At 43.0% G+C, this 27884-nt stretch overlaps 2 protein-coding genes across 11 annotated transcripts in view; both read left to right on the forward strand.

The window, feature by feature from the left end:
- Nucleotides 1-17465, forward strand: part of nav1b (neuron navigator 1b) — a 60050-nt gene extending 42585 nt beyond the window's left edge. For 2 of the 7 annotated variants that reach the window (XM_028405733.1, XM_028405739.1), the window contains 28 exons: nucleotides 1672-1816; nucleotides 2650-2950; nucleotides 4007-4760; nucleotides 5235-5651; nucleotides 6252-6293; nucleotides 6386-6546; nucleotides 7001-7174; nucleotides 7439-7491; nucleotides 7677-7700; nucleotides 8149-8226; nucleotides 8971-8979; nucleotides 9788-9871; nucleotides 10016-10132; nucleotides 10224-10335; nucleotides 10425-10546; nucleotides 11241-11410; nucleotides 11485-11641; nucleotides 11749-11947; nucleotides 12050-12147; nucleotides 12260-12355; nucleotides 12666-12834; nucleotides 13657-13892; nucleotides 13981-14135; nucleotides 14227-14298; nucleotides 14393-14589; nucleotides 14680-14798; nucleotides 15403-15600; nucleotides 15695-17465. In XM_028405733.1, the coding sequence (XP_028261534.1) occupies nucleotides 1672-1816; nucleotides 2650-2950; nucleotides 4007-4760; nucleotides 5235-5651; nucleotides 6252-6293; nucleotides 6386-6546; nucleotides 7001-7174; nucleotides 7439-7491; nucleotides 7677-7700; nucleotides 8149-8226; nucleotides 8971-8979; nucleotides 9788-9871; nucleotides 10016-10132; nucleotides 10224-10335; nucleotides 10425-10546; nucleotides 11241-11410; nucleotides 11485-11641; nucleotides 11749-11947; nucleotides 12050-12147; nucleotides 12260-12355; nucleotides 12666-12834; nucleotides 13657-13892; nucleotides 13981-14135; nucleotides 14227-14298; nucleotides 14393-14589; nucleotides 14680-14798; nucleotides 15403-15600; nucleotides 15695-15778 (4543 nt within the window). In that variant the 3' untranslated portion in view covers nucleotides 15779-17465. The remainder of the gene's footprint in view (nucleotides 1-1671; nucleotides 1817-2649; nucleotides 2951-4006; nucleotides 4761-5234; nucleotides 5652-6251; nucleotides 6294-6385; nucleotides 6547-7000; nucleotides 7175-7438; nucleotides 7492-7676; nucleotides 7701-8148; nucleotides 8227-8970; nucleotides 8980-9787; nucleotides 9872-10015; nucleotides 10133-10223; nucleotides 10336-10424; nucleotides 10547-11240; nucleotides 11411-11484; nucleotides 11642-11748; nucleotides 11948-12049; nucleotides 12148-12259; nucleotides 12356-12665; nucleotides 12835-13656; nucleotides 13893-13980; nucleotides 14136-14226; nucleotides 14299-14392; nucleotides 14590-14679; nucleotides 14799-15402; nucleotides 15601-15694) is intronic. The other 5 variants (XM_028405737.1, XM_028405734.1, XM_028405735.1 and 2 more) reach the window with 5 other exon arrangements.
- A 1544-nt stretch (nucleotides 17466-19009) lies between these two features.
- On the forward strand, nucleotides 19010-27059 carry mybphb (myosin binding protein Hb). Of its 4 annotated transcripts, none has more exons than XM_028407053.1 (15): nucleotides 19010-19333; nucleotides 20108-20164; nucleotides 20352-20414; nucleotides 20620-20682; nucleotides 20787-20921; nucleotides 21420-21587; nucleotides 23957-24045; nucleotides 24129-24324; nucleotides 24407-24546; nucleotides 24638-24797; nucleotides 24946-25082; nucleotides 25809-25995; nucleotides 26079-26126; nucleotides 26638-26669; nucleotides 26765-27059. In XM_028407053.1, exons 1-13 carry the CDS (start codon nucleotides 19084-19086, stop codon nucleotides 26108-26110), a joined length of 1677 nt encoding a protein of 558 aa, XP_028262854.1. In that variant the 5' UTR covers nucleotides 19010-19083; the 3' UTR covers nucleotides 26111-26126; nucleotides 26638-26669; nucleotides 26765-27059. The 4 variants fall into 4 exon arrangements, with proteins under 4 accessions (XP_028262854.1, XP_028262855.1, XP_028262856.1 ...); XM_028407054.1 differs by having other exon boundaries at nucleotides 26644-26669; XM_028407055.1 differs by lacking the exon at nucleotides 20108-20164.
- Nucleotides 27060-27884: the final 825 nt, after the last annotated feature.

A 27884-nucleotide genomic window follows, 5' to 3' on the forward strand; every position in this document is an offset into this window, starting at 1 on the left:
CACCTCTGAGAGCAGACAGCTTGGCTTGTAATATCAACAGCCCACAGGCTGCCTCTTCTTATGGCTGACATCCCTGTGGGGTTATTCATGGCCCCGCTGTCGCCCCTGACAGAGGAGGTATTGTTTCCGACATACCAAGCACATCTGTGCTTAATGTAAATCATTAAAAAAATATTCTTACTGTCAAAGATACTTCTCTATGTTCTTGGACATTTATCTAGAGTTAACCCTCTTCTTTGTCAGACTTTGATTTAGGTAGATTCTCAAAACCAGTGACTCTGTTGAGGGAAGCTTCTTCTCTGTTTTACAACTTTTGCGAATACAGCCCAGCTCCAGCCATGTGATTAAATCCAGTTCTGAATGTGTATAAGCCATTTTTGTCTCCCTGTATTTTTCTGTGCAATTCCATGTTCCATGCCTCTGCTAATTGCAGACTGCTTAGCCACAAAGAGCATTTTCAGCTTAGCTGGGGAAACCAAAGAAAGGGAAAAGAACTGATTCAGCTCGAGCAGTGACTCAGCTTTAAGAGGTCATATTAATTTACCTTTTCCACCATGCCACATTTTTAGGTGCGCCAACATAAATTTGATTACCACCTGTGGTTGCCAGTAGTAATGATGGGGAACGTAATTATACAAAACCAGAGCGGGACTTGCATTTATTTGTCTGGATATATCATTTTTAAATTCAACAAGGCTTTATTGCCTTACTTAGCACATGAACGAAGTCCATTACAAACTCACCTTCAAGTGAACTGTGATGTTTTGGTTGACACTTGCTCTGCATTGTAAATGTATTCCGATATAAATGCACGCGGAGATCTGGTGCCTGCCCCATTCCCCACCGTCCTCACCAGAGGAGGCCAGTCTGGCAGCATCTGTTTCAGAGCGATGAGGAAGCTTCATGGATGGGCGGAGGGAAGGGTCACAGACGGTTTAGAAACCTGTCACTCTAATTTCTTTCATACTGCTTTATTAACAAACCACTTTCAAAACCCCCAGCTGTCAGGTCGCCATACTTTTTTATTTTATTTAGCATGATTTATTAGCATGTCCTTTAAATGGTGCTGGAGTTTGAACTTTTAAAAGAGTGCTGGCCTGTGTAACGTTTCTGTCATGGTGATTTATTAAATAATGGTAAAGTTAATATTTGTGTAACTCAAATTTAACTTTTCAAACTGACCATTTTATGATGACTACTAGAGGGGGATTTCCTTAGGTTTGAGAGGTTTACTTAAAGTGTTTTTTGTTGTTGTCAAATTGTGAATGGAGCCAGCTTTAATTTATTACATGAGGTTGCTAGCTGTCTTCCAAGATATCTTATTGGGTGGAAGTTAAGCTGAATAAGGCACTACCAAGGTGGTCACAACCAAAGCCACCATACTTATTATTATTGATCTTCACGTTCTTTCCACCAGTCCAGGTGTATGAGAGTTTCTTCATTTAAAAAGACTGTACCATATGGCCTTGATGTATGTATTAGTTGAATCACAGCTGTCACAGACACATTGGAATTACCTGCTTGTTTGAGCATTTGGCCACCTCCAGCGAACAGCCTACTGCAGACAGATGGACATATGAAAGTTGTCGCTAGCCTTTTCTCCCTTCTGCAGCTTTACCTACTGTACACTCATATGCTTGTTCTAATGGTCATGCTGTCTCTTGTTTTCAGTTGGGATGAGAGCAGCTCCATCAGCAGTGGGCTCAGCGACGGTGACGGCTCAGAGAACCTCAGTTCAGAGGAGTTCAATGCCAGCTCATCTCTTAACTCCCTCCCTAACACGCCTTTGGGATCAAGACGCAACTCTTCTGTTATGGTGAGCGGAAATACTGTAGCGCTCTGTAATAAAGCAGCATGTGGCAAAGCTTTACTTTCCCTTAAATTGTTTTGTTTGTAGAAGCAACGCTAAAGATTTCAGTTTAGGCTGTTAAGTTGAAGCAATTCCAAAGCCCTGACTATGTGATTTACTCTGTTTCGTGTCCTTTGTTTTGACCACAAGGCAACACAATCACCACAGATCTCACATCTGTCATATCCCTCTGTTTATGTGTAAACCAGAGGTGAGATGTGTAGTTTTCGGATTTGAACATTTTTGTGGAAGAAACATCGTCTCACTGAATGCACGGGAGGGATCAAGTTGCCACCTTTTCCACACATTTTGCGCTTTTGCTCACTTACCGAGTGCTCTCTAGGAAAAAAAAATGAACATTAGGGCGACTCAATAAGCCATCTGTCGCTCTATATCACATTAATAGAGTGCCAAGAAACAGCATGCCCAATTTTGTCCTCGGTGCTACCACCTCAAAGCACCACAGGGTAGTTTTTTTTTTATTACAGTGTTACTGTCATTTTTTTGTCCACTATACTATACAGAACCAGGAAATCAAACTGTCCATCGTTTCCTTTATCATTATTTGGCATCATCCCTGAAAGTGTTAAATCCATAAACATTTTTTTTTCTTTTTGTTTTCCCCTTCCTTTGTGGCTTTGTTTAATCCACTCGGGGCATCTCAGTTAATCTCTCCATCTTTCCCGCTGGAATGTAGCTCAGATGGAACAAAGATTACAGAGAACACTCAATTCCATAGATAACACAGACCATGTCTGATGGTTACCCACATTGTGCCTCTTTCCTTCCTCTGTCTGCAGCTCCGCACTGATGCAGAGAAGCGCTCCCTGGTGGAAAGTGGACTTTCTTGGTACAGCGAGGATGGCAAAGCCAGCCATAAGTTCAGTAGCTGCAGCTATGAAACAGGGAGTCTCAAGACGGAGGCGCCAAGCAAGTGGAGAAAGAAGCCTCCGAGCCTCAGTGAGGATTTTGGAGTTAAAGGGGAACTAAAGAAGCCTCAAAGTTTGGGTCAACCTGGAAGTTTCAAGAGGGGCAAAAACCCTCCTGTGGGGGTGACCTCCCCCATCACCCACACCTCTCAGAGCATGCTTAAAGTGGCAGGTGAGACTTTCATTTCTCATCCTTACATTGTTTTTCTTATAGCTTATCTCTGCTGTCTGTCTTGTACAGTAATATCAGTTATTATAAACTTGTTTTAAACCTGTCATCTATTCTAGCATATCATAGTCTGCTGAATCTAAACAATGAAACAGTGTGTTTATAGAACAGCTAAGCCTGATATCTGCTCAGTCTCAAGATGAATACAGAAGTGAACCCTGTAGTGTAACATATACAGAACAGCACACCTAAGAAAAAAAATGTAACTCTGATTCAATGAAAAAACATCTTAGCTTATAGCTCACTCATATTGTTTCTATTATCTCACATAAAAAGTCTGCAGAGACTCTGCGTCTGCCACATTTATTTAAAGTCCCTTTAATCCTCAACAAAACATGCCATGATTAAATAATAGTTTAAACTTCACTTCCAGTAACAACATTTGTTGGCCTTTGATTTTAATTTCCTGCTTAATTTCATCATTTAGCATCAGTGATTACAATTAAATCCAGTTGTATATATTTTGGCCGCTCTTTAAAGAGAACTTTTAAGGCTTGACAACAACTGAAAAAGTGAGATGTTCATCTGCTTTTATGATTAGATGACAACAAAAACTTGATCTTTAACCTTAAAATGCATCTGCCAGTTGCTTTGCCAAGTTGGATCTTAAGTTAAAGTATCCATACAGATGAGGATAAAGATAAGATTTAGTTCGATTATATCTCTTGGGCATGTTTTTGACCCTTTTAGGAGTCTGTTGGTGAGTCTGTCTTGACATCAAGGATGTATAAATATTGTTTTTTTTTTTCAGTAAAGACAGATGTTCTCCTGTTGTAGCTCATCTGTAATGGCTGTGATAATATCTGTGTATTTTTACTTTTATGAGATGTCCAGATATAAAAGAAATGATGTATCACTGTGCCGATGAACTCCAGGTTATTTCAGGGTTTATTGGACCCTGCAATATGTTGATTCATTGTAAGAACATTAGAGTATGTATACAGTAATAAGATTAGTGTGGCTAAAAAGACATTATGTGTTCTTTTTTCCTTTATTCAGCTCATAAAAGTGAGAAGCCAGTAGACAAATCCAAGATCTCCATCAAAACTGCTGGTCTGCAGCGCTCTCGTTCAGATGCCGGGAGGGATCATCTAGGAGAGCACCGCAAGCCCCCGTCAGGTTTAGTTAAACCCTCTGCTGGAGCCTCGTTTGGCTACAAGAAACCACCAACTGCCACTGGTACCGCAACTGTTATGACAGCAGGGGGCGCCACTATCTCCAGTGGCTCTGCCACTGTGGGGAAAACCCCCAAGTCATCTGGCATCCCTGTGAAGCCTGTCGGAGGAGGGACACCCTCGGGCAGAAAGAACAGTTTTGATGCTAGCAGTGAGCAGAGCTTCCTGGGGCCAAATGCCCGAAACAGCATCCAGTACCGCAGCCTGCCCCGGCCGGCCAAATCAAGCACTCTCAGTGTGATTGGTCGACCCGCAACTCGGCCTGTCAGCGGGACCATTGACTCCAGTCTGTTGAGTTTGAAACCCATGCCCATCACAGGTTCCAGGGTCAAAGAACCCAGTAGCTGCAGCAGCAAAGTGACTACTCGAACTAGCACAGGCCCTGTGAACCAGACGGACCGGGAGAAGGAAAAGGAAAGAGCCAAGGCCAAGGCTGTGGGTGCTGACATGGACTGTGCTTCTGTGAAAGGAGAGGACAACCAGTCTGAGTCTACAGGGGAGTCTGCTGTCAAGCTGCATGGGTTGAGACGGACCAGCAGCAGCAAATATCCTGAGCTGTCATCGCCCACCACACCAAGGTTGTCACCCAATTTCCAAAATAAGCAAACAAAAAAATGATGTCTTTCACATCCAGTGGTATCTGTTACTATGAGGTTTTTGTTAGTTTCTTTTTTTCTGTTCTGCATTACACCACTACAGTAAAATGGAAGTAGAGTTGTGGCGCCTACAGAATAGAAAAATTACAAAGCAGAAATATCTCTTTCCAAAAACAGAAACCCACTCTAATAATAACAGTGTTTCCTACCAGACTAGGGGTTTCAGAGTAATGAGAACCCTGTTAAGTTTGGATTTATGTTACAGAAATCCTAAGTCACGACTTGTAAAATACATCCATAACTATCTTCCTGCCCCAGCACAAACATCAAATAAAAATGTTTTATTGTTTTTTTTTTCTAAAAAAAGTGGAAAAAAGAAAAAATACTGCATCTGTACATAGATCCAGATAGACAGACCCTAATTTCTGTTAACATCTTGTCTCTTCCTCCTTCTAGAATGCTGAACACAAAGTCTCTTGGCCGTCCTCCCAGTTTGGCTCACCTGGACAAGGTCAACTCAAACAGCCTTGACTCCTGCGTGACCATCCAGGACCTTCCCCCTAAAGTCCCTCCTTACTCCAAACTTCAAGACTTGGCTAGCTCCCACACAGCCACCCGCCTCACCCCAAGCCCGGCGCCAGTCCTCCACATCAATGCTCCTTGCTCTTACGCTAGTGAGAGCCTGAGCCTGAGCGCTTCTCCGGTGCTCTATCCCAAACTGTCCGGCTTGCACCGCAGCATGGAGTCCCTGCCCCTCCAGATGAGTGTGCCCGCCAGTTCGAGGTTTGTCACAACAGACCTGCGTGACAAGGAGGAGAGAGGGACAGGGACCTGGGAAGCTGGAAGCAGGACGTCTCTCAACCTTTCAGAAAGGTACATGAAAAAATGTGTGGTGGTCTCTGGTGTGAAATTGTAACGAATATTTTGTCTGAGGGGAGTAAAACCTTTTCTGTTTATCATCATTCATCATTCATTGGTTCTCGCATTTGTCAGGTAACCAAGCAACTTGGTCAACAAAACAAGGAATGTGTAGTTATTTAATAAAAATGAAGCGGTGGTGGTAGAAGGAGCTGCATTTATCCCAGCAGCAGATAGTTCGTAAATCATGTCCAGTTTAGCTGGTCTTTCCGCATGAAGATTAGACTATAGTTTTTTTGGCAGCCGATGTACCATCCGCTCGCATTTTATGTGCCTCTTCCTGGAATGGAACGTCTATGCTCCCATTTTGAAGATGAAGAGTTGGATCCATCACAGAATTGTGTTTATCAGGGTGGAGATGGTCCAAGTAGTTTCCTGCCAAAGAATGTACATTTATGCAGTCCCACACCTTTTTTATTTTTTGTATGATACAGTCTGAATGTTAGGCTTTAAGGTAAAACCCTGAGATTACATACAAACTGGATCGCACGGTAGAAGAATTAATCAGGTTATTTTCTATTAATAATGTTTTCTCTCTCTCTTTCTTCCCTACAGCTTGCAAACAGACCGGAATACTTTGCCAAAGAAAGGCTTAGAGTGAGCCAAACAATTATCATCTATTTAAAAGTTTGCTCTGTAATGTCACCTCGCCATTTGAAGTTAGAACCACTCTTCTGTTTTTTCTTCAGACGGTATGGCTCAAGCCTGTCAGAGAGTGATGGAAGCAAACCGGGAAGGCGCCACTCCCACACCATAGCCAGCATGACCGAGAGCGATAGCCCCCCTCAGCTGCCCTCACCCACCCGCCCTCTCCTCCCCTCCTCCAACAAGACCCCTCTCACCAACGTGGGTGAGTCTCCTCTGCTGGCTGCCAAGTTCTAAAAACTCTCACAGCTTTCAGATTAATCAGATGTTAGAACTTTCATAAGCCCTCAGTCTAATTACCAGGGACAGATATATCAAGTTCCTACCCAGAGAAAAGCTGAGTAGAGTTAATCAATCAGGTTGTAAATAATAGATTGTGTCATGGTCTAATAGTGTAGCAGCAGATTTATTTTAAATTATCTAACATTTTCACCCTTTATAGACTTTAGTTGAAGGCTGAAATATTCAGGAGATGGAGGCAATAGGGGGGTGAAGTCAGGCTATATATATCTTTTTGACTGTCGTGGAACCAGCCTAAGTGTTGCCTTACACTGAGTCATCAGTACATGGCTGCTATACCTATGTGCAGGCCTGCTCTGTGTGTTTGTTGCATTAAATTCTACAGTTCTATCTGTCTCTCTCTCTCTCTTTCATGATAGTTGCCCCAATTTCCAGTGGCACCCCGAGGATATCACGCTCAAACAGCATAGGCCCCCCCAGTGACTCGGCCTGCGATCTGTATGGATCTTCCCCCCTGGGCAGCAGCATGTCCCTGGCTGACCGGCCAAAAAGCATGATGCGGTCCGGCTCTTTCCGCGAACCGGGAGACGATGGTGAGCCTGCATTCTGCTCAGCTCCATTCTATGCAGAGGAGTCTCCCAGTCATGGCTTCAGATGAAACAAAGCTGTCCGCTCATACTGCATGCAATCTCTGTTTGCCAGTGAGAGTTTATCAACTGATAATTTAAACGTGCTATAACTCTCACATATTTATGTTCTGTACTTCTCAAAGCCATACATTTTAGAGGTATTAATATTCTTACATGGTGGATTTTTGTTTGTAAAACAAGCTTACGTCTCTGCCTTGCCTGTTTCAGTTCATGGCTCTGTGCTGTCTTTGGCATCCAATGCCTCATCCAACTATTCCTCGGTGAGTACATACGGCCTTTTGATGTGAACTGTTACTTTAACGCTTGTAGTTCTCATATATTGTTGGCTTAAGAAAGTCACAACCAAAACAGCCAAATTATGCTTTGTAAAGAAATAATTTTCCGGTTGAGTTTTCCTGACTGTCCCGGAACTTAACCCTTCTTACTTTCTCCATGCCTTCCTAAGAATGAGGAGAGGATACAAGGGGAGGTAAGGCCATCATGCCGTTGGTCGTCGATTCACATTGTGCCTTTTATTCCCCATCTGCATCATCTGTCAGTCATTTCCTGTTGAAAGCGGTCCCATCATCAGATTGTGTTCTCAGCACTCTGTGAGGCCTGTGACCGTGGATCTTTATCACAGCAGCTCATAACACAGTTCATTTCATTTTGTTTCTAATATTCTGTGTTGTCTAGAACCATCCTCTAACATTTATTAAAAATAGTCAGACCTCATAAAAGTCGCAGTGCATGAGGAAAATGGTAAAAAAAAAGATTCTGTGTGTCATTTTTATGTCTGCTGTTCAATAACCATTACATTATGTTGCTTTTTCATTTAGGAGAACTATGCATTTAACACATCCCAGTGCATTAATGTCTCCTACACTTGTTATCCGGCTTGTTGTCCTTGATACTGATGATTACTAATATGTCCACAGCAAATCCGCAAGCTGAGACGAGAGCTGGAATCCTCACAGGAAAAAGTTGCCAACTTGACTATGCAGCTTTCTGCCAATGTATGTATGATTTTTATTCATTTCTTCGCTTTAAGTCTTCTTTTTCCTCAGTTTATTTGTTATTAAGCTGCACACAGATATTTTCAAAATCTTCTCCAAGTCATTGAATGTTTGTCCCACAACCAAATGTAGTTCACATTAGTTGACTTGGCCCATAGCAAAATACACACAACTCAGGAATAATATGTATGTAACATTTGCCATGTAACACTTGGCCTCATGACACGTCTCTTATCCTTTTTCTACAACTCTCTTGTATACACACTGCTTTAATCTCTGCGATCTGTATAAACACCCATACAACTTTAAACTTGATTACTTTATTGTAACTTTCTCTCTACTATTTTTACAATTTTTCCACCTGTAATGCTTGACCTTGACACGTTTAATGATACCAAATTCTCTTCTTTGACACCGCTTCAACAACAACAGAAACCCAATCCAATAGGCTCCTGTAGCAGTCCTCTTATTTACATGTACTAACCAGCTTTGCTAACAGCTAATCACCTGTTGTTGTTTTTTTCATCATATTAAGTGACTGTATGAGGCCCAGCAGGAGTATGTGTGTGTGTGTGTCTGTCTCTAACCTGTCTGCTGTACAGTTTGTTCCCACGCCTAATGCTACTGTCCCTCTCTTTTACACTCCTGCTGGACTCACTGCTGCCCCCCACCCCTGCCTACCTGCCTGCCTGCCTGTCTGCCTGCCTCCCACTGACCCACACCTCTGGATGTTGGGTGTAGCAGCAAGGCCAGGTTTGTTAGTGTCCACTCTCCCTTGCCTGGTGGACTTCTTAGTGATTTGTGTTGTCATCTGTTGTCTATGTTGTGGTGTAACACTGCTGACCCTTCAGACTTGAAGCATGTTGACCACAGCATACAATTATTGTATGCCGGTATTCAGTAGTGTAGTGTATAGTGTAGATAATGTGTTCCAAATCTAATAGTTTGTTCTTATGTCAGAATTTCTATTCATATTGTGTGTAGTTATGATGAGTTACAGAGGATAGCTGTAACAAATACAGGTACATGTGGAATAACAGGCCTCCAGAAGCTACCAAACCCAATTGAATTAAACTACTTCCAAAATGACGATATTAAACGTCTGCCTTAACCTAAAACATCAAAATTGTAATTTTATCATCATGTCTTGACTGTTTCAATGTGAGTGTCAGTCTTCAAAATCACACCTCCTTCACCCTCCATCCTCAGCTGTAATGGTGTGACAGCTTAAAGGTCAAACATGCTACCGTACATGAAGAGGTTTGTCCCCCAGTGTCACACCACTCTCCCTCCCTGATCACCTCATCACCATCACCCTCATGTCCTCTTTCATCTCTGACATCATCTCCAGCTGTCCACTGCTCCATCCCCTCACCCCTCCCCTCCCTTCCCAGCAGATGGAGAAAACCATTTGTTTGATGTGCTGTGAATGAATGTGTGAGACTGCACAGCAATTGGATTCAGCTGGTGACTCATACCTGTCTGCTGCCTGCCTGTTCTCCACCACACACACACACACACACACACAAAACCTTTTCACTGTGATGTTTTTTTTTTACAGGCAAATTTGGTAGCAGCATTTGAGCAGAGTTTGGCACTGATGACAGCACGTCTGCAGACGCTGTCAGTCTCCTCAGAGCAAAAGGTAACTTCATGTTATCATGTGGAATGTGTGACAGTTTCTATGTAGTTATTAAAGGAAATGAAATAAAGTGAATAGTAAATAATAAGATAAATATAGGAATATAATAAAATAACCTGTTCATTTGCTTTGTATTGGATTTGTAAGCTAAAGAGAGAGTCCTACATGAGCTGTCCTAGAAATGAGATGTGGGTCAAAGGCTACCATGGCAGGATTTCCATGTTGTCATCAGCCACTCAAGACAACCTGCCATCCTCACTGAAAGCTAATAGACATTCCACAATCCTTGCATCAGAAGCATCTTGGTTCAGTTACCAGCCCACTGTGCTAACAAGAACACATATTTACTCTCCAGGATTCTGAGCTCACTGAACTGAAGGAAACCATTGAGGTTCTGAAGACCAAAAATACAGAAGCCCAGGAAATAATCCAGCGAGCTCTTACTACCCCAGAAGTCACACCCAAAGGTACAGGCGGTGATGTAAAATATAATAAGGAGTCAGAACAGTCTTCCCTCTCAGTATTAAAAATGTTCTCTTTCCTTCTCACATTTTAGAGCTGCTGATCAATCGCCAGAACTCATCAGAAAGCATCTCTAGTCTCGCCAGCACTACCAGCCACTCAAGTATGTGCAGCCTGAAGGAGCAGGAGGCCAAGAAGAAGAAAAAGAAGAGCTGGGTAAGGAAACGCAAGCAGGCTTCGGGGATGATTATCTGAAAAGAAATACGAGTTAATTAGTGCACAAAGATAGTCTCTCAGTAGGAGATAAAACATAAATACATTTCTAAGATTATTGTGCAGAGGGTCTGGATGCATGGTGTCATACTCATAGTCTGTGCTACTGGGGCAATAAGTATAAATAAGTTTTGTTGAAAGCTGTGTTAAGAGGTTTTCCTGGTGTGTTCATAGTGTTCAGTCGTACTTCGTGCTCCTGCATGTGTGTGTGTGTGATTCTTCTCCTATCTTGTTCTAAATCTGTTATTAAGTATGACTCTGGTCTCCCCCTCATGCTGCCCTGCTTTTTATTTTAGGTCTTTGAGGTGAGTGTTGTTGCTACAGTAAATAAACCCCACGTATACTCCTTCCACTCATCTCCACTCCTGCATGCACTTTGAGTCATACTTGTAAAACGATTGGAAACTTTCTGTCATCCGTGGTTTTTTTTAACCTACCAATTCATTGTGTTTATCATACTGTAGTATTACTCTTTATAATGCAGTGTGGTCTTATTGTCTGTATGTATTTAAACTGATTTGTAGCGCACTTATCAGACTGTTCTAAGTCAGCTTTCAGTTTTAAAAAAACTGTGTTATACTCTGACGTACTTTAGAGGCCTATTGCTTTGTTTCTTAAGTATTTCCTCTCTCCACAGCTACGCAGCTCCTTTAACAAGGCTTTTAGTAAGAAGGGCTCCAAACCTTATGCTGACATCGAGGAGATTGCAACCCCAGAATCCTCCGCACCATCCTCCCCGAAGGTCCACCATGATAAAGATGACGCTCCTTCTTCAATAAAATCATCCACATCTGCATCTTCAACTGGGTAAAGCTCTGCATACAGTACATACAGCACCTGCATAAATCAGTTGTCTAATGTTCTTGTGTGAATGTCCGCAGACTCTGTGAAGAGGGTGAGGGGGGGGATGATAAAGTTGTGACAGAACTCCGGTCAGAGCTGTTGGACAAGGAGCGTAAACTGACAGACATTCGCCTGGAGGCTCTTAGCTCCGCCCATCAGCTAGAGCAGTTGCAGGACGCCATGAACAACATGCAGGCATGTTCTTATCTTACCTTAAGGAAGCTTTCAGCATCAAATAGCACCTCTCTTCCTGTGTTTCTCTTGTATTGTTAATTGATAAATACTTATGATCTGCTTTATAGAGGACAGTGGAGAACCTGAAGAACGAGAATGACCAGCTGAAGACAGGAAGTCTGTCTCCTTGTCCATCTCCTGGACCCTCCAGCTCTGTCTCCCAGTCCTCAGGTCTGACCGCTCCAGGAAGCTCATCGCCCCGGCAGTCAGTAGCCATGCACATGCCCAAGAGCTACAGCAGAGGGCTCAGTGAGGGCAGCAGCTCAGGTACAATATAATCACTGATCACTATTTGAAGCCAGTTCTCTTAAAGAACTGCTTTATTTGAAGGTTTAACGCTGCCTCTGTTCTCTCTTTTCTCCTGGGCAGACGTCCACTCTGCAGATTCTCTCAGCCTTTCCTTACAGAGAGATGATCACCGAGTCAGGGTGGTGGTCTGTGTTGCAGATTTACACGTCTTTAAGGATGTAAGTATGTTTTGTCTGTCTCTGACTTTTTTCTAAATCTTCCGAGTCCAGTTATATTGTCTTTATTTTTTGTCTTTGTCTTTATATTGTCACATTCACTTTGTATCAACAGGAGGTCAAGCAACAGGATTTCTTCATAGGCACAGTCAGAGTGAATGGTAGGATGGACTGGGTCATGCTGGATTCAGCTGTTAGCCAAGCTTTCAAGGTGAGACACCTCTCTCTGGCAGTTTGTTTCCATGTGACCTGCTACAGGACTCAATGTACAGTTTGCATGAAGCATGATCACGGTTGTGATTCAGCTGTCACATTCAGTTTCGCATGTTGGGACACAAACAATAAATCATATTTGGAAGGTCATTTGACAAGATTGTCCTGGTACAATCTGTAGTATGCCTTATGGTGCCTAATAAAACCAAATGTGTTGCGAGCAGGAGGCATGCTGCTTGAAGCTAGCTCTGAAAAACATTACTGAAGACAGTTGTCTCTGCTAACACTGCTTTATCTTTTTAATCCAGGTGTACATAACCAAGGTTGACCCCACCTCTAGTCTGGGCCTATCAACTGACTCTATATACAGCTACAGCATGGGCCACATTAGGAGAGTGTCAGGAGGAGAAGCTCCTGAGACACAACCGTCTCGCTGCATGTCCCGAGGTCCCACAGGCATCACCGTGGCTCTGAAAGGTCGGCAGAGAAACTTATACAACATAAGTCAATTCAATAAGTGAGGCCAATATAAGCGTCAGCACTGCATTTGTCATTACACTGTTTATATGTAATTTTTAAAACAATTACACACATTAAAAGCACTCTAGTGATTCAGTGGACATAAGCTCTCCTTTGCTTAACATGGATTTTAATATGAAACATATCTAAAGGATTATAGGATGACAAAGCATTTGTGTGCTTCAAAATTCATTACAGTTTCATTCATTTGATCTCAGCATTATCATTGGAATGCAGTTACTTGCACTCTGTGTTTTAACATCAGTGAGGCGACTTGAGGTTCTGGATTCATAGTTGACCCCTCTCCCCCATTGCATGCAGAAAATGCATGGAGCGAAGTGCTCGGAGAGCTGGGAAATAAGCGGCAGCTCAGACAGGACTCTGAGTAACATGATCCCGGCACAGTCAGCCCCGCCAGCTGGTCGACTGGCCTCAGACACACAGGCCCCATAGATGTTAAAGGCAGATTGCACTTCTGCCGGCAGTGGGTGGGGGGTGCGGTGGTAAAGGGGGTGCGCAGACTTCCTTCATTTGATGCTAAGCTATTTTCAGAAAGAAATGCTTGAACTGTGTGTTGCTTATGGAAGACATGCAAGGTGGATTACTCAGTCTTATCCAGGCCCCTCCTGTGTGGAATGTTTATTATTGCTGCTATAGATATTAACAGAATTCTTAACAAGGACTTAAGATTTAGGTTATTAGCAGTTAGTCCTCCGGCTCATTGTTTATTACAGCAGTGTAACATGCAGGTCATGCCCCCTTTCCCCTCATTATGCTTAGGTTTGAAGGAGAAGTGTGTGGACAGCCTGGTATTTGAAACTCTCATCCCCAAACCCATGATGCAACACTACATCAGTCTTCTGCTCAAACACCGCCGTCTCATCCTGTCCGGACCGAGCGGGACGGGCAAGTCCTACCTCGCTTCCAGGCTGGCTGAGTACCTGGTGGACCGGAGCGCCCGCGAAGTCACAAACGGCATTGTGGTCACTTTCAACATGCACCGCCAGTCATGCAAGGTAAAGGACACTGCCCCCCTGTCCCATAAAACATCTGCATTCTGTCTGCTTTGTCATGATGTCAGCTTTCTCTCCTTCTCTTTCATAGGAGCTCCAGCTTTATCTTTCCAACTTGGCCAATCAAATAGATCGGGAAACGAGTGCATCAGAAATCCCACTGGTAGTTATTCTGGATGATATTCATGATCCAGTTTCCATCAGCGAGCTCGTCAATGGTGCTCTCACCTGCAAATATCACAAATGGTAAACTGCCCACTGAAACTGTAGCTGCAAATATTTTATATACCTCTGTGATGAATGAACTTAACAGTGTAACATTCTGTCTGTCTGTCAGTCCTTACATTATTGGAACAAGCAACCAGCCAGTGAAGATGACAGCAAACCACAGCCTTCATCTCAGCTTCAGGTGGGTTAGAGAAAAAAAAGGGGATGTGACTGTGAAACGATATGGTCAAAACCTGTTAAACCGATGTCTTATCTCGTAACATTTTTTATCTCAGGATGGTCACCTTCTCCAACAATGTGGAGCCAGCCAACGGTTTCCTGGTGCGATATCTGCACAGGAAGATGATGGAGTCAGAAGATGAGAGGAACTTAACCAATGAAGACCTTATCAGGGTCTTAGACTGGCTGCCCAAACTCTGGTATCATTTGCACACCTTCCTGGAGAAGCACAGCACGTCAGACTTCCTAATTGGTACGAAGCATGTAAAACTACCCTGAACTAAACTGAAGGTGTGAACTTTGTCTTTAATTATGGTTTCCTCTTTCTCATGTTTCCCTTCAGGTCCGTGCTTTTTTCTTTCCTGTCCTGTCACAGTGGATGAGTTTCGATCATGGTTCATTGACCTTTGGAACCACTCTATTATTCCATACCTTCAAGAAGGAGCCAAAGATGGCATCAAGGTGAGATCCTACAGCCAGTGGATATTCTGAAATTACTATATTCAGTGCTGCTCCAAGCCAACACTGCGCCACTTCCTAATGATGATAGGTTTAATAAACCTAAACGCTGAAAGTCGGTTTGTATTAAAACAGCTCGATCACAACATTTAACCCAAAAAATACACTGACTGAGAACAAAGCATCAACAACAGCACCACCTACTGACAGTGAACGTGTAAAAGTTGTGCATAACACCAGTGCAGTATCATGCTGGAAGTGTTTCATAGCGGTCCAGTGCAACTGCACAGAAGGACTCTATAATGAAAACATAATTTCTAGCAGCTCTGTCCTCCATTTCCATCACAGTTTTTCTGTGATGATCAGGTGCTTTTGAGTTCACAGCCTTCTACATTATTACAGTGCTCTGCTCAGCTGAAACCAAGGCAGTGACAACTGCCAAAAGTGTGAGTCAGCTTCTCAAAGGATGATTGGAATCAACATCCAGGGAGCCAAGAAATGCCCCCCTGGTTGATTAAAAGCTCCGTTTTCAGTTTGCTGCTGCTGCCTTCCTATTCACAGGACACGCTCTAATTTTGAAAACCTCTGGTGTGTTGTGACTCTTCAGGTCCACGGCCAGAAGGCAGTATGGGAGGACCCGGTGGAGTGGGTGAGGGGCACACTGCCTTGGCCGTCCGCCCAGCAGGACCAGGCGAAGCTGTTCCACCTTCCTCCTCCCAGCATCGGCTCCAGCAGCCCCTGTCAGCCCAGCGACGAGAGGCCTCACAAAGAGACTCCTCCCAGCTCCATGGAATCGGATCCTCTGGTAGGAGAGACTGCCTCATTATATTTTATTTTCCTTAAATGAAAATGTTCAAGAATTCTGATCTCTCAACTCTCTCTCTCGCTTTTTTTTGCAGATGGCAATGCTTTTAAAACTTCAAGAGGCTGCCAATTACATAGAGTCCCCAGACAAAGACGACCCCAGCCTGCCTAAACTCTGAACACAGAGCTCAGACGTAACATTTAGCACTTCAGCTCCTTTATTTTATTTTATTTTATTTTTTTGTTCTCTGTGGTGACTCGGTGCACATTCAGGAGCACATGGACCCTCACCAATGGTTGTAGGGTGATTTAAACTGTCACTCCTGCAGTCGGATGTTTAAATTCAAGTCTAACACACACAGTATTCTGACAGGAATGATCAAGTATTGAATGAAAAGAAGCTACGTTCTGTTACTAAGCATCACTTCACACAGTTCAGGTCCCTTTACCACCACCTTAGCCCTCAGTTACTCTCACATCGGTGCTAACAGGTCACTATGAAATCCGTCGTCTCAGGGGATTTCTGCAACAACACGCACACTCCTTTCTGTTTTGGTGCACAATGGCATCATGGGAAATAGAGCTAATCTCAATTAATGGTGACTCATTGTTAGAAAAGAGTATGACAGCATGACATGATGCTAGTGTTTATTGCAAAGTTCTTTGGTACATATCTACTGTATAAGTCTTTAAAGGCCAATCTTATACATATGCAATGCTGAACTTTACAACCTGAGCAGGTGAAACATTTATTATGCCTTAAGAACAAAGACGTCCACGCCACCTCAACTGAAGCAGAGCGTACTGGTGCTTTCATCAACAAACCTTTCAGCACCCTCTATTATTTATTTCAGTCAATCATGCTTATTTATCAGCACAGTAATCACAGAAAGACTCATTTTCACTGCACATACAGTATTTTTCCATCTTTTTCATGAAAATCTGAACTTGCTGTCATACTCTTTTTGTTTGCGTAAAACAAAAACTTTTTATCGGTGATGTGATGTCATCACTGTGTTGCTGCACAAGAGCACTTAATTCAGTTTAATCCACTGCCTAATGTTAAAAAAAGGAGCAGTGTCACCGATGTTGCCATGAATATCAGGTATTAGATATAGACTACACAGGGATATATACTACAACATAACAAACACCCACCGTTCAAAACAGAGTGATCAGAATCTATTTGAGTCCACTTCAGATTGTTTTTCCATAACTTACAGCAGAAAAGAGCACATTTGTTTCAAGTCTTTACCCCAACATCCAGAGCAGTCACTGTATATATTATGTACATACAACCCAGCTACATTATTTTATCTACATTAGTTGGTGCAAATATCTAATGTACTGAACCAAATACTGTACTCTAATCATACATATTGACTGTCAACTTTAGGGGTTTAAGTTCAACTATGAATGTATAGGATTACAACGAACCATATTAACAGTATGAATCATGTCGTAGGTGCTTTTCGAAGGACGCCTTATCCAACGTTCAATGGCCACATGCTTTACAATGGCTGAGCAGCAGAGTGACTTTAAAGCTACCTGTGTCCATTTTATTTGCAAACGTTCATTCCTCCTCATCGTTTAGGTCCACATGGTGCTCTCTAGAACAAGAAAACTGTTTTAGTGTCCATTAAAAAAAAATTGCGTTTTATGTAGGTTAGCTAACAGTTTTGTGTCATTTCTGTCGAAACACTAAAGTTTTGTCAGAGGTGTTGCAGACAGTGAAGTCATGTGAGACGTTGTATGTCGTGAAGTATTCATATTTGGGAACATTTTGGGTACGAGGCACAAATAAGGAAAAAAAAATGTACAAGGTGCTTTGTTGTGTAGATTTTTGTAAAGAGAGTAAATGACAGATGAAATCTATGGTAGTGCAACGTGGTGTTGAATTAACTCATCATCCTAAAACTGTGTCATAGCCTCAGTCCTCAGACTGAACAACCCTGTAAATGAATGTCGGACCACTTTAAATGACAGCTTAATAAGAAAGTTTTAAATAGTGTCTGAGCTGCTTATCGCTTTGTTATAAGGTCAATGATGCTAATGAAGCTAATCTGCAGCTGATGAAATAATGAATGAAACAACGACATCAAAAAGATGCCCAGTGCCGACAGTAACTTCCATTATTGTAAATATATTTCAGGTATAAGCATCACAGCTCCCCCCCTTCCCCCCAACTCTGATCTGTTTCTGCAGGTTAACCCTATGAAAGCCATCCGCTCCAGCTTCTCATCTCATTCACTGGTCGTTGTGCCTGTTGCTCTGTTATAGCTGTGATTTGTGTTTGCTTACTATTGTATCGGGACTATGCAGCAACTTCTACTGGTGTTGGCAATCAGCAAACGTCTGAAGTTCACGAGCAAACACGGTGTGTTTTCATCTGGTCTGTCTCTTGAGTTCTCGATTTGGACCAAACTGCACCCTGAGATGAACGTGGAAGCGTCATTTCAGCCTTAAAAAGAGGAGGAGGAGGAGGAAGGAGGGAAGTTTGTGGGCTGTGTAGTCAAAAGACAGGGTTCGTTAATGTAGAAATTAAGCTGTTTGATGTGTTCTGTCCTTATGAATGGCGACAAAAGTAGATGGTCAAATGACGATAAACAAAAGTTGAATGATTCAAAATCAAAGGTGAGAATCAGCCTTTCACCAATGAAACAATGAAGAGATAAATCTGATATCTTAGGCCAATACAGGTTGCTGAATAGTCATATTTTTGCAAAGCTTGTTGTGGACTAAACCAAGATTTAAAAAAAAAATGTTATGCTCTATCTAATGTGCAAATGTTAGGGGTTTCTAAGTGTTGTAAATGCATGTAAACTTGTGTGATGAGGAAACAACAAAAAAAAAACATGAACGTATTGTTTAGGAAAATCATTCTAGATAATGTTTTCCTTTTTAATACTCAAATATTTGATATTTCTTTTTTTCTAAAGAATCCTTTGTAAAACTTCATTTCTCTATTTTGTACAGAACATCATTGTAAAGACTGTAAATAGGTCAGCATTCTGGATGCGGCAACAATCATTATGTGCTTGGGAGAAAGGTATATTTCTTCAGAGATGGGTCCATTACATGGATAAGGCATGTTTCTGGAGGCGTTCATCCACTATCACTGTTTGTTGGAATTAATAAAATACATGTTATATTTATTTTGTTGCTTTTTCTGTGCCAACATTTAAATCGGGTTAAATTGTAAGAATATATTTCTTCAAATGAATCATTACTTTTGACTTCAGATGAGATCTATAATACATCTCGTGGTGGCTCATTTAATGACCCCCTGTCTGTTAATTAGACAAACAGACACGGTGGTCTGAGTCATACATGGTGCTCGGTGTCTGTTACATGTGGTGCAGTAGAGGGGCGGGGTCTGAACCTGCCGGGCCTTATAAAAGCCTGCCTCCCCCACAGGAATGATGGCATTGGATACAGTTTGAAGGACTTAACCGAGTTGGGAATAAGCTGCAAAACCTCCAACATGCCGTCCAAGCCTGCCCCAATCAAGAAGGCGGCTAGTAAAGAACCAGCCAAGAAGGAGGAGAAGGCCGAGGAGCCAGCTCCTGCCGAAGCCGCCCCGGCTGAGGCCGCTCCAGCTGAAGCCCCTCCAGCTGAAGCCGCTCCTGCAGAAGCCCCTCCTGCTGAAGCCGCTCCAGCTGAAGCCGCTCCTGCCCCAGCTGAGGGCGAAGCTGCCCCTGCTGAAGGAGAGGCTGCTGCTGCCCCTGCAGATGGTAATGGCCCCGTGCGCAGCGGCGTGACCGTCGACTGTACTCCCTATAGTCCACCTTTTCTCATCCATTTTATGTCTGTATGATTTTTGGATACGTTGTTCAGCCTTTTAATTACGCACAAGGTATTGTTTTAGCTCATGGTAAGCGCCGGGCAACCTTTACGCACATGCGCTCTGTGCGCGCTCAGTGTGAGGGTGCCGAGTTTAACTGGTGGGAAGTTGACACGAAACACTGGAAAACTGCACGATTACCGCATCATCCGCCTGCTTCTAAACCTGCCGCTCCGCAAACACAAATCCTCCACTCTAAACTGATGCGTAACGCATGGAACGGCGCCATTTTATTCTGTTATTGACTTATTTTTAATATTAACTTGAATTAATTGCTCATGTAACATCTGTCTGCTCTCTCTAATGAAGCTGCTGCAGTCCAACCTGACACTTTAGAGCAGTATTCACCCACATGTGCTCACGTTAACCTTTTACTTTTGTAACACTTTGAGAATGTTGTCATATTTTCAAAATGTAATGTCAGCTGCTGCAGAAGAAAAAGCAGCTGCTGATGGTAAAAAAAACACAAATAACTCATACAACAATGCTAACTGAACTATTACCTACCATGCCTAACCTCTACTATCAGCTGCTGCACCTGCAACAGAAGAACCAGCTCCTGCTGCGGATTAACAGAGACCTGTATGAGCAAAACTGGAACCTCCTTCAGTACATCTCACGACACTAATATCTAACGTCAATGTTCTCTAACCTCTAATATCAGCTCCTGCACCAGCTGCAGAGGAAACACCAGCTGCTCCCGCTGAGGCCCCTGCTGATGGTAAACCAAAGACTCACATGTGCCACAACCATTCATGACCTTTATTCACCTTCTTTAGGTTAAAGCTAACTGCACTAACTGACTTATTTTATAACAACACACCCTGGAGTAAACATTGTGACCTTCATGAAACATGTCTCATCTGCCTAATGCACTACTTTTATTAATATCTAACCTTTAATGATAGCGGCCGCTGCTCCAGCCACAGAGGAAGCCGCTCCAGCTGCAGACGCTGAAGCACCTGCTGATGGTAAACCATGAAAACACTTCGCATGTTCCTGCTCACTCCTCTCACTCTCTTTAATAACAGATATGAGTTTTGTCATTTGAGACTAATTGGGTAATATTACAGACATAATAAACGGAGAGCTGTGAGGTTACATAGCTGGATTACATTTGATGCTGTTGCTCATTATGTGCTGCCAACAATAACACAGATGCCTCTTTAACAATAGCTGCTGAGGCGCCTGCACCAGAGGAGCCTAAACCACCCACACCTCCACCACCTCCACCCAAAGGTAACTCCAACAAGACAAGAGATGTGAAGCTGCTTTCATCTCATTTCTTTATTTACACAAGGAACAAAAGTCCATTGAATAACTGTTTTTGACGTTGTCTGCAGAGCCCACAAGTGCTCCTGTGGATCTGTTCGTTGAGGACAAGAATGACACTTCGGTTACAATCATTTGGAGCCAGCCAGAGGTCATCGGGGATTCTGGTCTGGATGGATACACCATCGAAGTCTGCAAGGATGGAAGTAAGTGCAGCCCTGCTTTGAACCAGGTGCAGTGCAGTAAAGAAATTGTGATATTAATACACCGTGACAAACCTGTCAGCTGACCTCTGAATTATTTTTGAGCAGATATTGTTAAATTACTCTTATTTTTATGTGTTTTTTTAATATATCCATTAAAATTAAATTACTGTTTTAATGTAGGTCATGCATATCAGTTGCAGCTGTCCCTGAAGTGTCAGCCACAGAGTTATATAGTGAGCTACCTAACCTCTCCCTACAAGGAAAGAGGCATTCCAGAAGCTGCTGTGGTCTTGCTGGAGGTCCTGCTTTTAGACTTACAGCGCTAAGCTAATATCAGCAGCAGCTCAGTGCAGGCTTGATTTAGCAATTGGTGGAGGTGGTGTTGGTGGTGGTGGGGGGAAGGGGTAATGTTGCAATTGCACTGCCAATACAAGGTATTCATGACTAATATAACTGAAACGCTGCAAAATAATAATTGTATGTAACTCTCCCATCCAGCTGAGGACTGGAAAGCAGTCAACGAGGAGCTGCAAAAGTCCTGCCGCTACGTCATCAAGAATCAGACCACTGGTGACCGTCTTAAGATCCGCGTGGTGGCCGTGAACCCCGGCGGCTGCAGCCCTCCTGTCGCCCTCCCCGAGGCCGTCCTGGTCAAGGAAGTGGCTGGTAGGAAGCAAAAGAGAGGAAGCAAAAACTGCGATTATGACATGAAATTATTTATTTCAAATTCTGTGCAAAAATAATAACAATACAAAGTGCTAAATATGCACACAAACAAGGAACAAAATGAAGGGTACTACAATCTACATCAAGCAGATATACTTCAATACTAACGATTAAGTGTAGTGAGACAAAAACAATAGACTAAGACTTTATTAGGACCATTAGCAGGTCAATAAAGCTGTTAGAAAAGGGAAACAAAACACAAAATTTGCCCTTTTTCTCTCCATGTAACGTCATGTAATCAGACATTCTGGTCAAGTGTTACATGATTAGCTTTAACAAATCTGGGAGGTATCATGTGACGCAGGTCTGGGCCTAACATTGCACAGCCATTTATCTGGAGACAGGGTTGTTTTAAAGTTCAGGAGACAAAGATAAACAGCTCAGCAATGTCTTCTTCTCAGCTGTCCATGTCCTGTTGGCACATACTTGCAGTGTTAACTGTATAAAACTGCACTCGTCCCAAAACCCTGATCCACCACAGAGACCGTGTGATAATTACGCACTTGTTAAGTAGACGGTTTACCCATGCGCCGTACAGTTTACAGTGTTAATCGCAAGCACTGTATCAAAAGTGATCTGCGGTAAAACGATGATGGGACCCTGAGGTCTTTAAAAGGAGGACCTGGCTCGCACACAGGTCGTCGTTATGCGTAATGGAGAGTCAAACAGGGAGGGAGGGAAACTGGATCCCAGCGGCACTGGCAGGGTTTCAATCCCCGTGTCTACATTCACCGTCATGTTCCCCATAGCAGGTGGTCCACATTTAGAAAGACCTTATGAATGGTTTCCCCCTAAATGACCACAAAGCTTTGGAAAATAGCTGGGATGTCCCGCACTATTAACACAGACTTTTCTGTGGAAGGTTTGGCATTGCATTGTAATCCCTGCCAGGGTCCATGCTGAGGGGAGTGTCAGGCTGCTCTCTGCAAGATCGATGGTGTCAAGTGATCTGACTGCAAGCAGGTGGGGGCTTCATAGAGGGCAGAGGGGGGGTAGGGGGTGGTTGGATGTCAAATTCCTGTGTGTGTCCTCCCTCAGTGTGAGTGGAGACGGACGGGTGTTGTGTATGGATCTAACGTCTTAGGTGACGCCCAAATCTCATGACACTTCCAGAGATTCACTGTTTATTTTGAAACATGCCACGGACTTTACAGGCAGAATTAAGCCTGGTCCTCTCCGAATTAAGTGATAAGACGCTCACCATGCAGCGCGTTTGTTCTAATATACAGACACCAACTCATTCTGCTTTTTTAGGAGCCCGCTCACAGCTTCACCAGTGATTTTTAATGTGTTCTGATGTGAGGGGAGTAACTGAATCTCCTGCGTCATGTGGAGAGGTGATATACTACAGCAAGCCGGCTTTATTTAGAGTCCTGACAAGTGTGGCTCTGCTGCACTCAGCAGGTGGTGAGTTTTTAAAAACGAGCCTCGGCAAGTGTCTAATAAGGACGTTTTAAAAGGTCCCAATTTTCAGGTTGATTTGGTGTTTCTGCTTTTTTTTAACATGATAATACACACCAAATTACAGTAAATAAGTAAACAACACAAAAAAAAAATCCTTAAAAAGATTAGAATAACTGGCCGTTGCTATCTTGGCAGCACCAGAGTTTACGTAACTCCTGCTTCTACCAAATAAGGGCAAAGAGGTGGAGCATGGGGGGAGTTCAGGTGGTAAACATACATAAAGGTTATTACCATGATTACAATTTAATTAACTGCGTCATATAAAGATTCATGTCTCACAGTTATTGTAAACAAAGAAGCTATCTTTAAAAAACAAAACTATCATTTTTGCTGTAGTCATTTTTACATGGATGTCTATAGGAATGACCTCACGTTTGGTGCTAGCCTCAAGTGGCTATCAGTGGAACTGCAGGTCTTAGCCCTGAGGTTTACCGTTTCACACAAATACCAGCTGTTTCATCCCATTTCATTCACCTTGTGTAGCATTTATTCAGATATGAACTGAACCCTGCCTGTTGTTCATGAATTAAACTGAAACCCATGTACCACAGAGCGGAGGGGATAAATGACTTAGTCTAATGTCTACTGTTACAGCTAGTTAAAGTGCAGACACATCCTGATGGTAGCAGTGAAAATTCCCCTGTTAAGTCGAGCTCGGATCAGCTCAGCTTTGTTATCACTTTGGAGATTTGCTGGTCACAAAAGGAGCTTAAATACTTTTTTTCCTCCCACTCTTTGAATAGATCCTCCAAATCCTGCTCAGTCTGTTTCTGCCTTTCAGGGAGACACCAGAAAAAGAAATCATTAAATGTTTAGTTACCATTCTTCTCATTTTTTTCTTGCAGACCGTCCTAAAGTCCGCCTTCCTCGCTTCCTCAGGCAAAGATACGTGGCTCATGTGGGAGACAAGATCAACCTGACCATCCCATTCACAGTAAGGGGAAGATTTCTGAGCCGTTGTACATTTATCAGATAATAAGTTGCAGGTTACACACGTCTGAATTCTCCTTTTCTCAGGGTAAACCCAAACCTGTGGTCTCCTGGACAAAGAATGGACAGCCCCTGGACACAAAGAGGGTGAACATCCGCAGCACCGACAGAGACAGCATCCTGTTTATCCGTGCAGCAGAGAGAGACGACTCCGGCGTGTATGAGATGTGCGTGAAGGTGGAGGACTTCGATGACAAGGCCTCCCTCATCCTCCAGATTGTCGGTGAGCATTATACACTGCGATGATGTTTAAATCTGCACCATGTGATCTATGTGATACTGAAACCACGCCTGTTTGGTCACAGAGCTGCCAGGGCCTCCTGCCAGTGTAAAGATCGTGGATACCTGGGGCTTCAATGTGGCTCTGGAGTGGACCGCACCCAAGGACAACGGAAACACAGAGATCACCGGCTACACAGTGCAGAAGGCCGACAAAAAGACCGGAGTGAGTACCAAAGGGTGGCTTGGTTGTTAGGTTAGAAGGTCCCCCCTCATAAATGATCCATCATGTCTCTGCGCTCTGTGTGTGTTCACAGGACTGGTTCACTGTGGTGGAGCATTACCATAGGCTGAATGCCACCATCTCTGACCTTATCATGGGCAACACCTACAAGTTCAGAGTGTTTTCTGAGAACAAGTGTGGAATTAGTGAGGATGCTGCTGTTTCAAAGGAGGAGGCCAAGATCCTGAAGACAGGTACAGAGCGATAAATAGCCTCTAAAATCTCTGCTCCATACCAGCCAATAAAAGGGTGGAGAAGCTTGTCAGAGCTGAATTGTCATTCTTTTTATGTCTCCACATTTCTGTTAGCGTTCCAGATAATCTTATCCTCACCTTCCTCCAGGTATCGAGTACAAACCCCCTGAGTACAAGGAGCACGACTTCACCGAGGCGCCCAAGTTCACCACCTCTATGAATGACAGAAGCACCACCGTCGGCTACAGCACCAAGCTGCTCTGCTCCGTCAGGGGATTCCCAAAAGTACGTAACTGCTCATTTATATGCATGTTGTGCTATGTTTTCATCAAACTATACCTGCTTTAGCTGAGCATTGGCACCTCAGCAGTACAGAGAGGTAGCTTTTGTACGGCTGTTATTTCATTTATTCATTCTTTTGAGAGAGACAGTGACTGTTGAGTTAGAGTTATTAGACTCATTCTTATCTGTTGTCACTTGCACAGTTTACAGCACTCGGAGACAATTGAGATGCTTTTATGTGGATTTTAGAGTGTTTCATGTAGTTTAAAAGGATGGTTAAGACAGGTTAAAGCAGGTTATTCTTGCCGACTGGCCAGATCTTAGCTTAGACTCCGTCCCAGCAGCAGCATTTTCCCACCCTGTCGCTGTCAGTGTGCCGGCTTTAAGCTAACGATGTAGAAGATCTTCACCTGCCCCTGCTGGCCTGCTGTCTGAGCCTCTGACATCCTCTCTAGAGGCACATAATCCCTCAGGTCACCAGCAGGATGTGGCATAAATGTCCTGGCTCGAAATGTTTTTTTTTTTGAGCTGGGGAGAAGAGGACATGAGGGTTGACGGGTCATCATGTGTAACATTCCCTGCTGGAGGGGACAGGGTGGGCCATTAAAACTCTGAACAGTGTGTGCTGTTTGTCAATCACAAAAGGGTTTTGGCACAAGTATAAATAGAAGCAAGGCTGCTGTTTGTATTATAGTGTAATCACATCATAGTAAATCTGTCCTTCTGCAGCCCAAGATCGAATGGATGAAGAACCAGATGATTATTGGAGATGACCCCAAGTTCAGGCAGATCTGCGTCCAGGGCATCTGCTCCCTGGAGATCCGCAAACCTGGTAACTTTGACGGCGGCGTGTACTCCTGCAGAGCCAAGAACAGTCACGGAGAAGCAGTTGTCAGCTGCAAGCTGGAGGTCAAACGTAAGTCGAGAACTCTGCACCAACACGAGCTGTCGGTGAAGACGCTGCATTCGAAAACTAATATTTAATCTTTGTTAACACAGAGCCAGCGGTTGCAGATGCAGATAAGAAATAGGTCAACATTCTCACAGGTCAGACATGACTTTATCTCATTTATATGTGTGTACACTGTGGTAAAACACCATTAACGTTTATCAACCGTTTCAAACAGTTATTTTTGGAAGATTTTCTGGGTTTTTCTGGGATGAACGTCACGCAGGTTTAACAATTAAACTGGACCTGTCGGATTTGTCGATCTATATGAGTCCTGAGGTGACACCTGCCTTCTACAGGACTTACCTTCCATACATGGAAGTCACTAAACTTGGAAAAGGTGGCCTCTGCCACTGAAAGGGTCCAAGCGGCAGCAGCACCCATAAATTAAATCTGTAATGGCTCCTCGTGAGCTCGCTCAGGAGACTTAATCACATTTCCCTGACTCGGCAGCTGCACCTTCTTTTAGCATTTTATGTGTAGGTTATTCTCTTAACATTGACAAATTTTAGGGTTTTCACAATTTTTCTGTAAAGTTTTTGACTCCTCTGAGACTCCTCTGCTGGTCTTTGTAACACCTGTTGTTCATCTGTTGCTATTCCAAATAAGGAGCAGAAGGAATGAGGCCTTTGCAGCATAAGGTGTGTGACACTTTTAGTGTTTCTAAATTTGTCTTTCACACTGTTGAAGAAGAAGAAGAAGAAAAAGACTTTAAACGATTTCTTTGTGCCTGCAGGAAGGTGCTGGGTTCCTGGAAGAACATGTATATATGGCTGGTGACCACACTACCACAGAAAGGGTTGTAGCCTGTTGCCAAGAGTTAACATGATGTTATGATGAAGGATTGCTGTCATCGGTTTATGCCCATACCTACATTAATATATATATAAGTCCACATCCATGTCCGTAATCAGCTTTTTTCCCAACAATACTCACTTAGCACATATAATACGGTACCTCTCTCAATGTCAGTGGAAGAACTACATGTAACATCTACGTGTTTATATCAATAAACTATTTAATTTCTGGTTTGTTTTTTTCAACTTAGTGTCTTTTTCAGTCAAGCTCAGGGTGTTGTAACAGCAGATATGTGAAATAAAAGTTGAATAAATGCAAATTATCACACTATTTTACAGGAACTGTATAGTTTTATACAATCTATAGGTGGACAAAAATGTGAATTCTACATTTTTATTTGCAGTTTGCAGGAAAAAAACAGGAAATTGATGTAGTATTTTTAGGAAAAATGGGTCAATTGAATGCAAAACATTGCAAGTCAGGTCAGTTACGGGACAAGAAGAGGCCTTTCTGTTAAGAAATGATATATTTCTTCTATAAAGTATTCCAGAATGCAAAGATCCCTTAAAAAATGATTTACGTTCCACTACATGTACTCAGCTGCTGAATGTATGCAGCCTTTTTGGCAGAAGACCTGTGAGAGTGGAGACAGCAGCACTATTCATTTGGCACATACAGACCCAAGGGTACATCACAGTATGACAGGACTTCCATAATAATAATACCAGCCTATAATACTGATCTTGTAACTATTTGGTCTTGGAGTTACAGGCATAGTGATACGGGGGTTCGCATGCCAGAGATATCTGACAAAATTAGCCCCGCTGCTCCATCTCAGCTCGGGTTATTTTAGGACAAGCTGCTCCACTGGCAAAATGTGTTTTTGTGTTGTGACAGAAAGCTGAAAGAGGGGAGAGAAAAAAAATGAAAGAAAAAAAAAATGCAAAAAAGAACGATGTGCTGTGTTACACTGCACGTCTCAGACCAGATTTACCTATAGTGGACATCCCTGTGGAGATATAAGGACCTGACCATTGTTGAACGCTCCATGCAGTATA

This window comes from Parambassis ranga, chromosome 5 (genome assembly GCF_900634625.1).
Source record: "Parambassis ranga chromosome 5, fParRan2.1, whole genome shotgun sequence".
NCBI lineage: Eukaryota > Metazoa > Chordata > Actinopteri > Ambassidae > Parambassis > Parambassis ranga.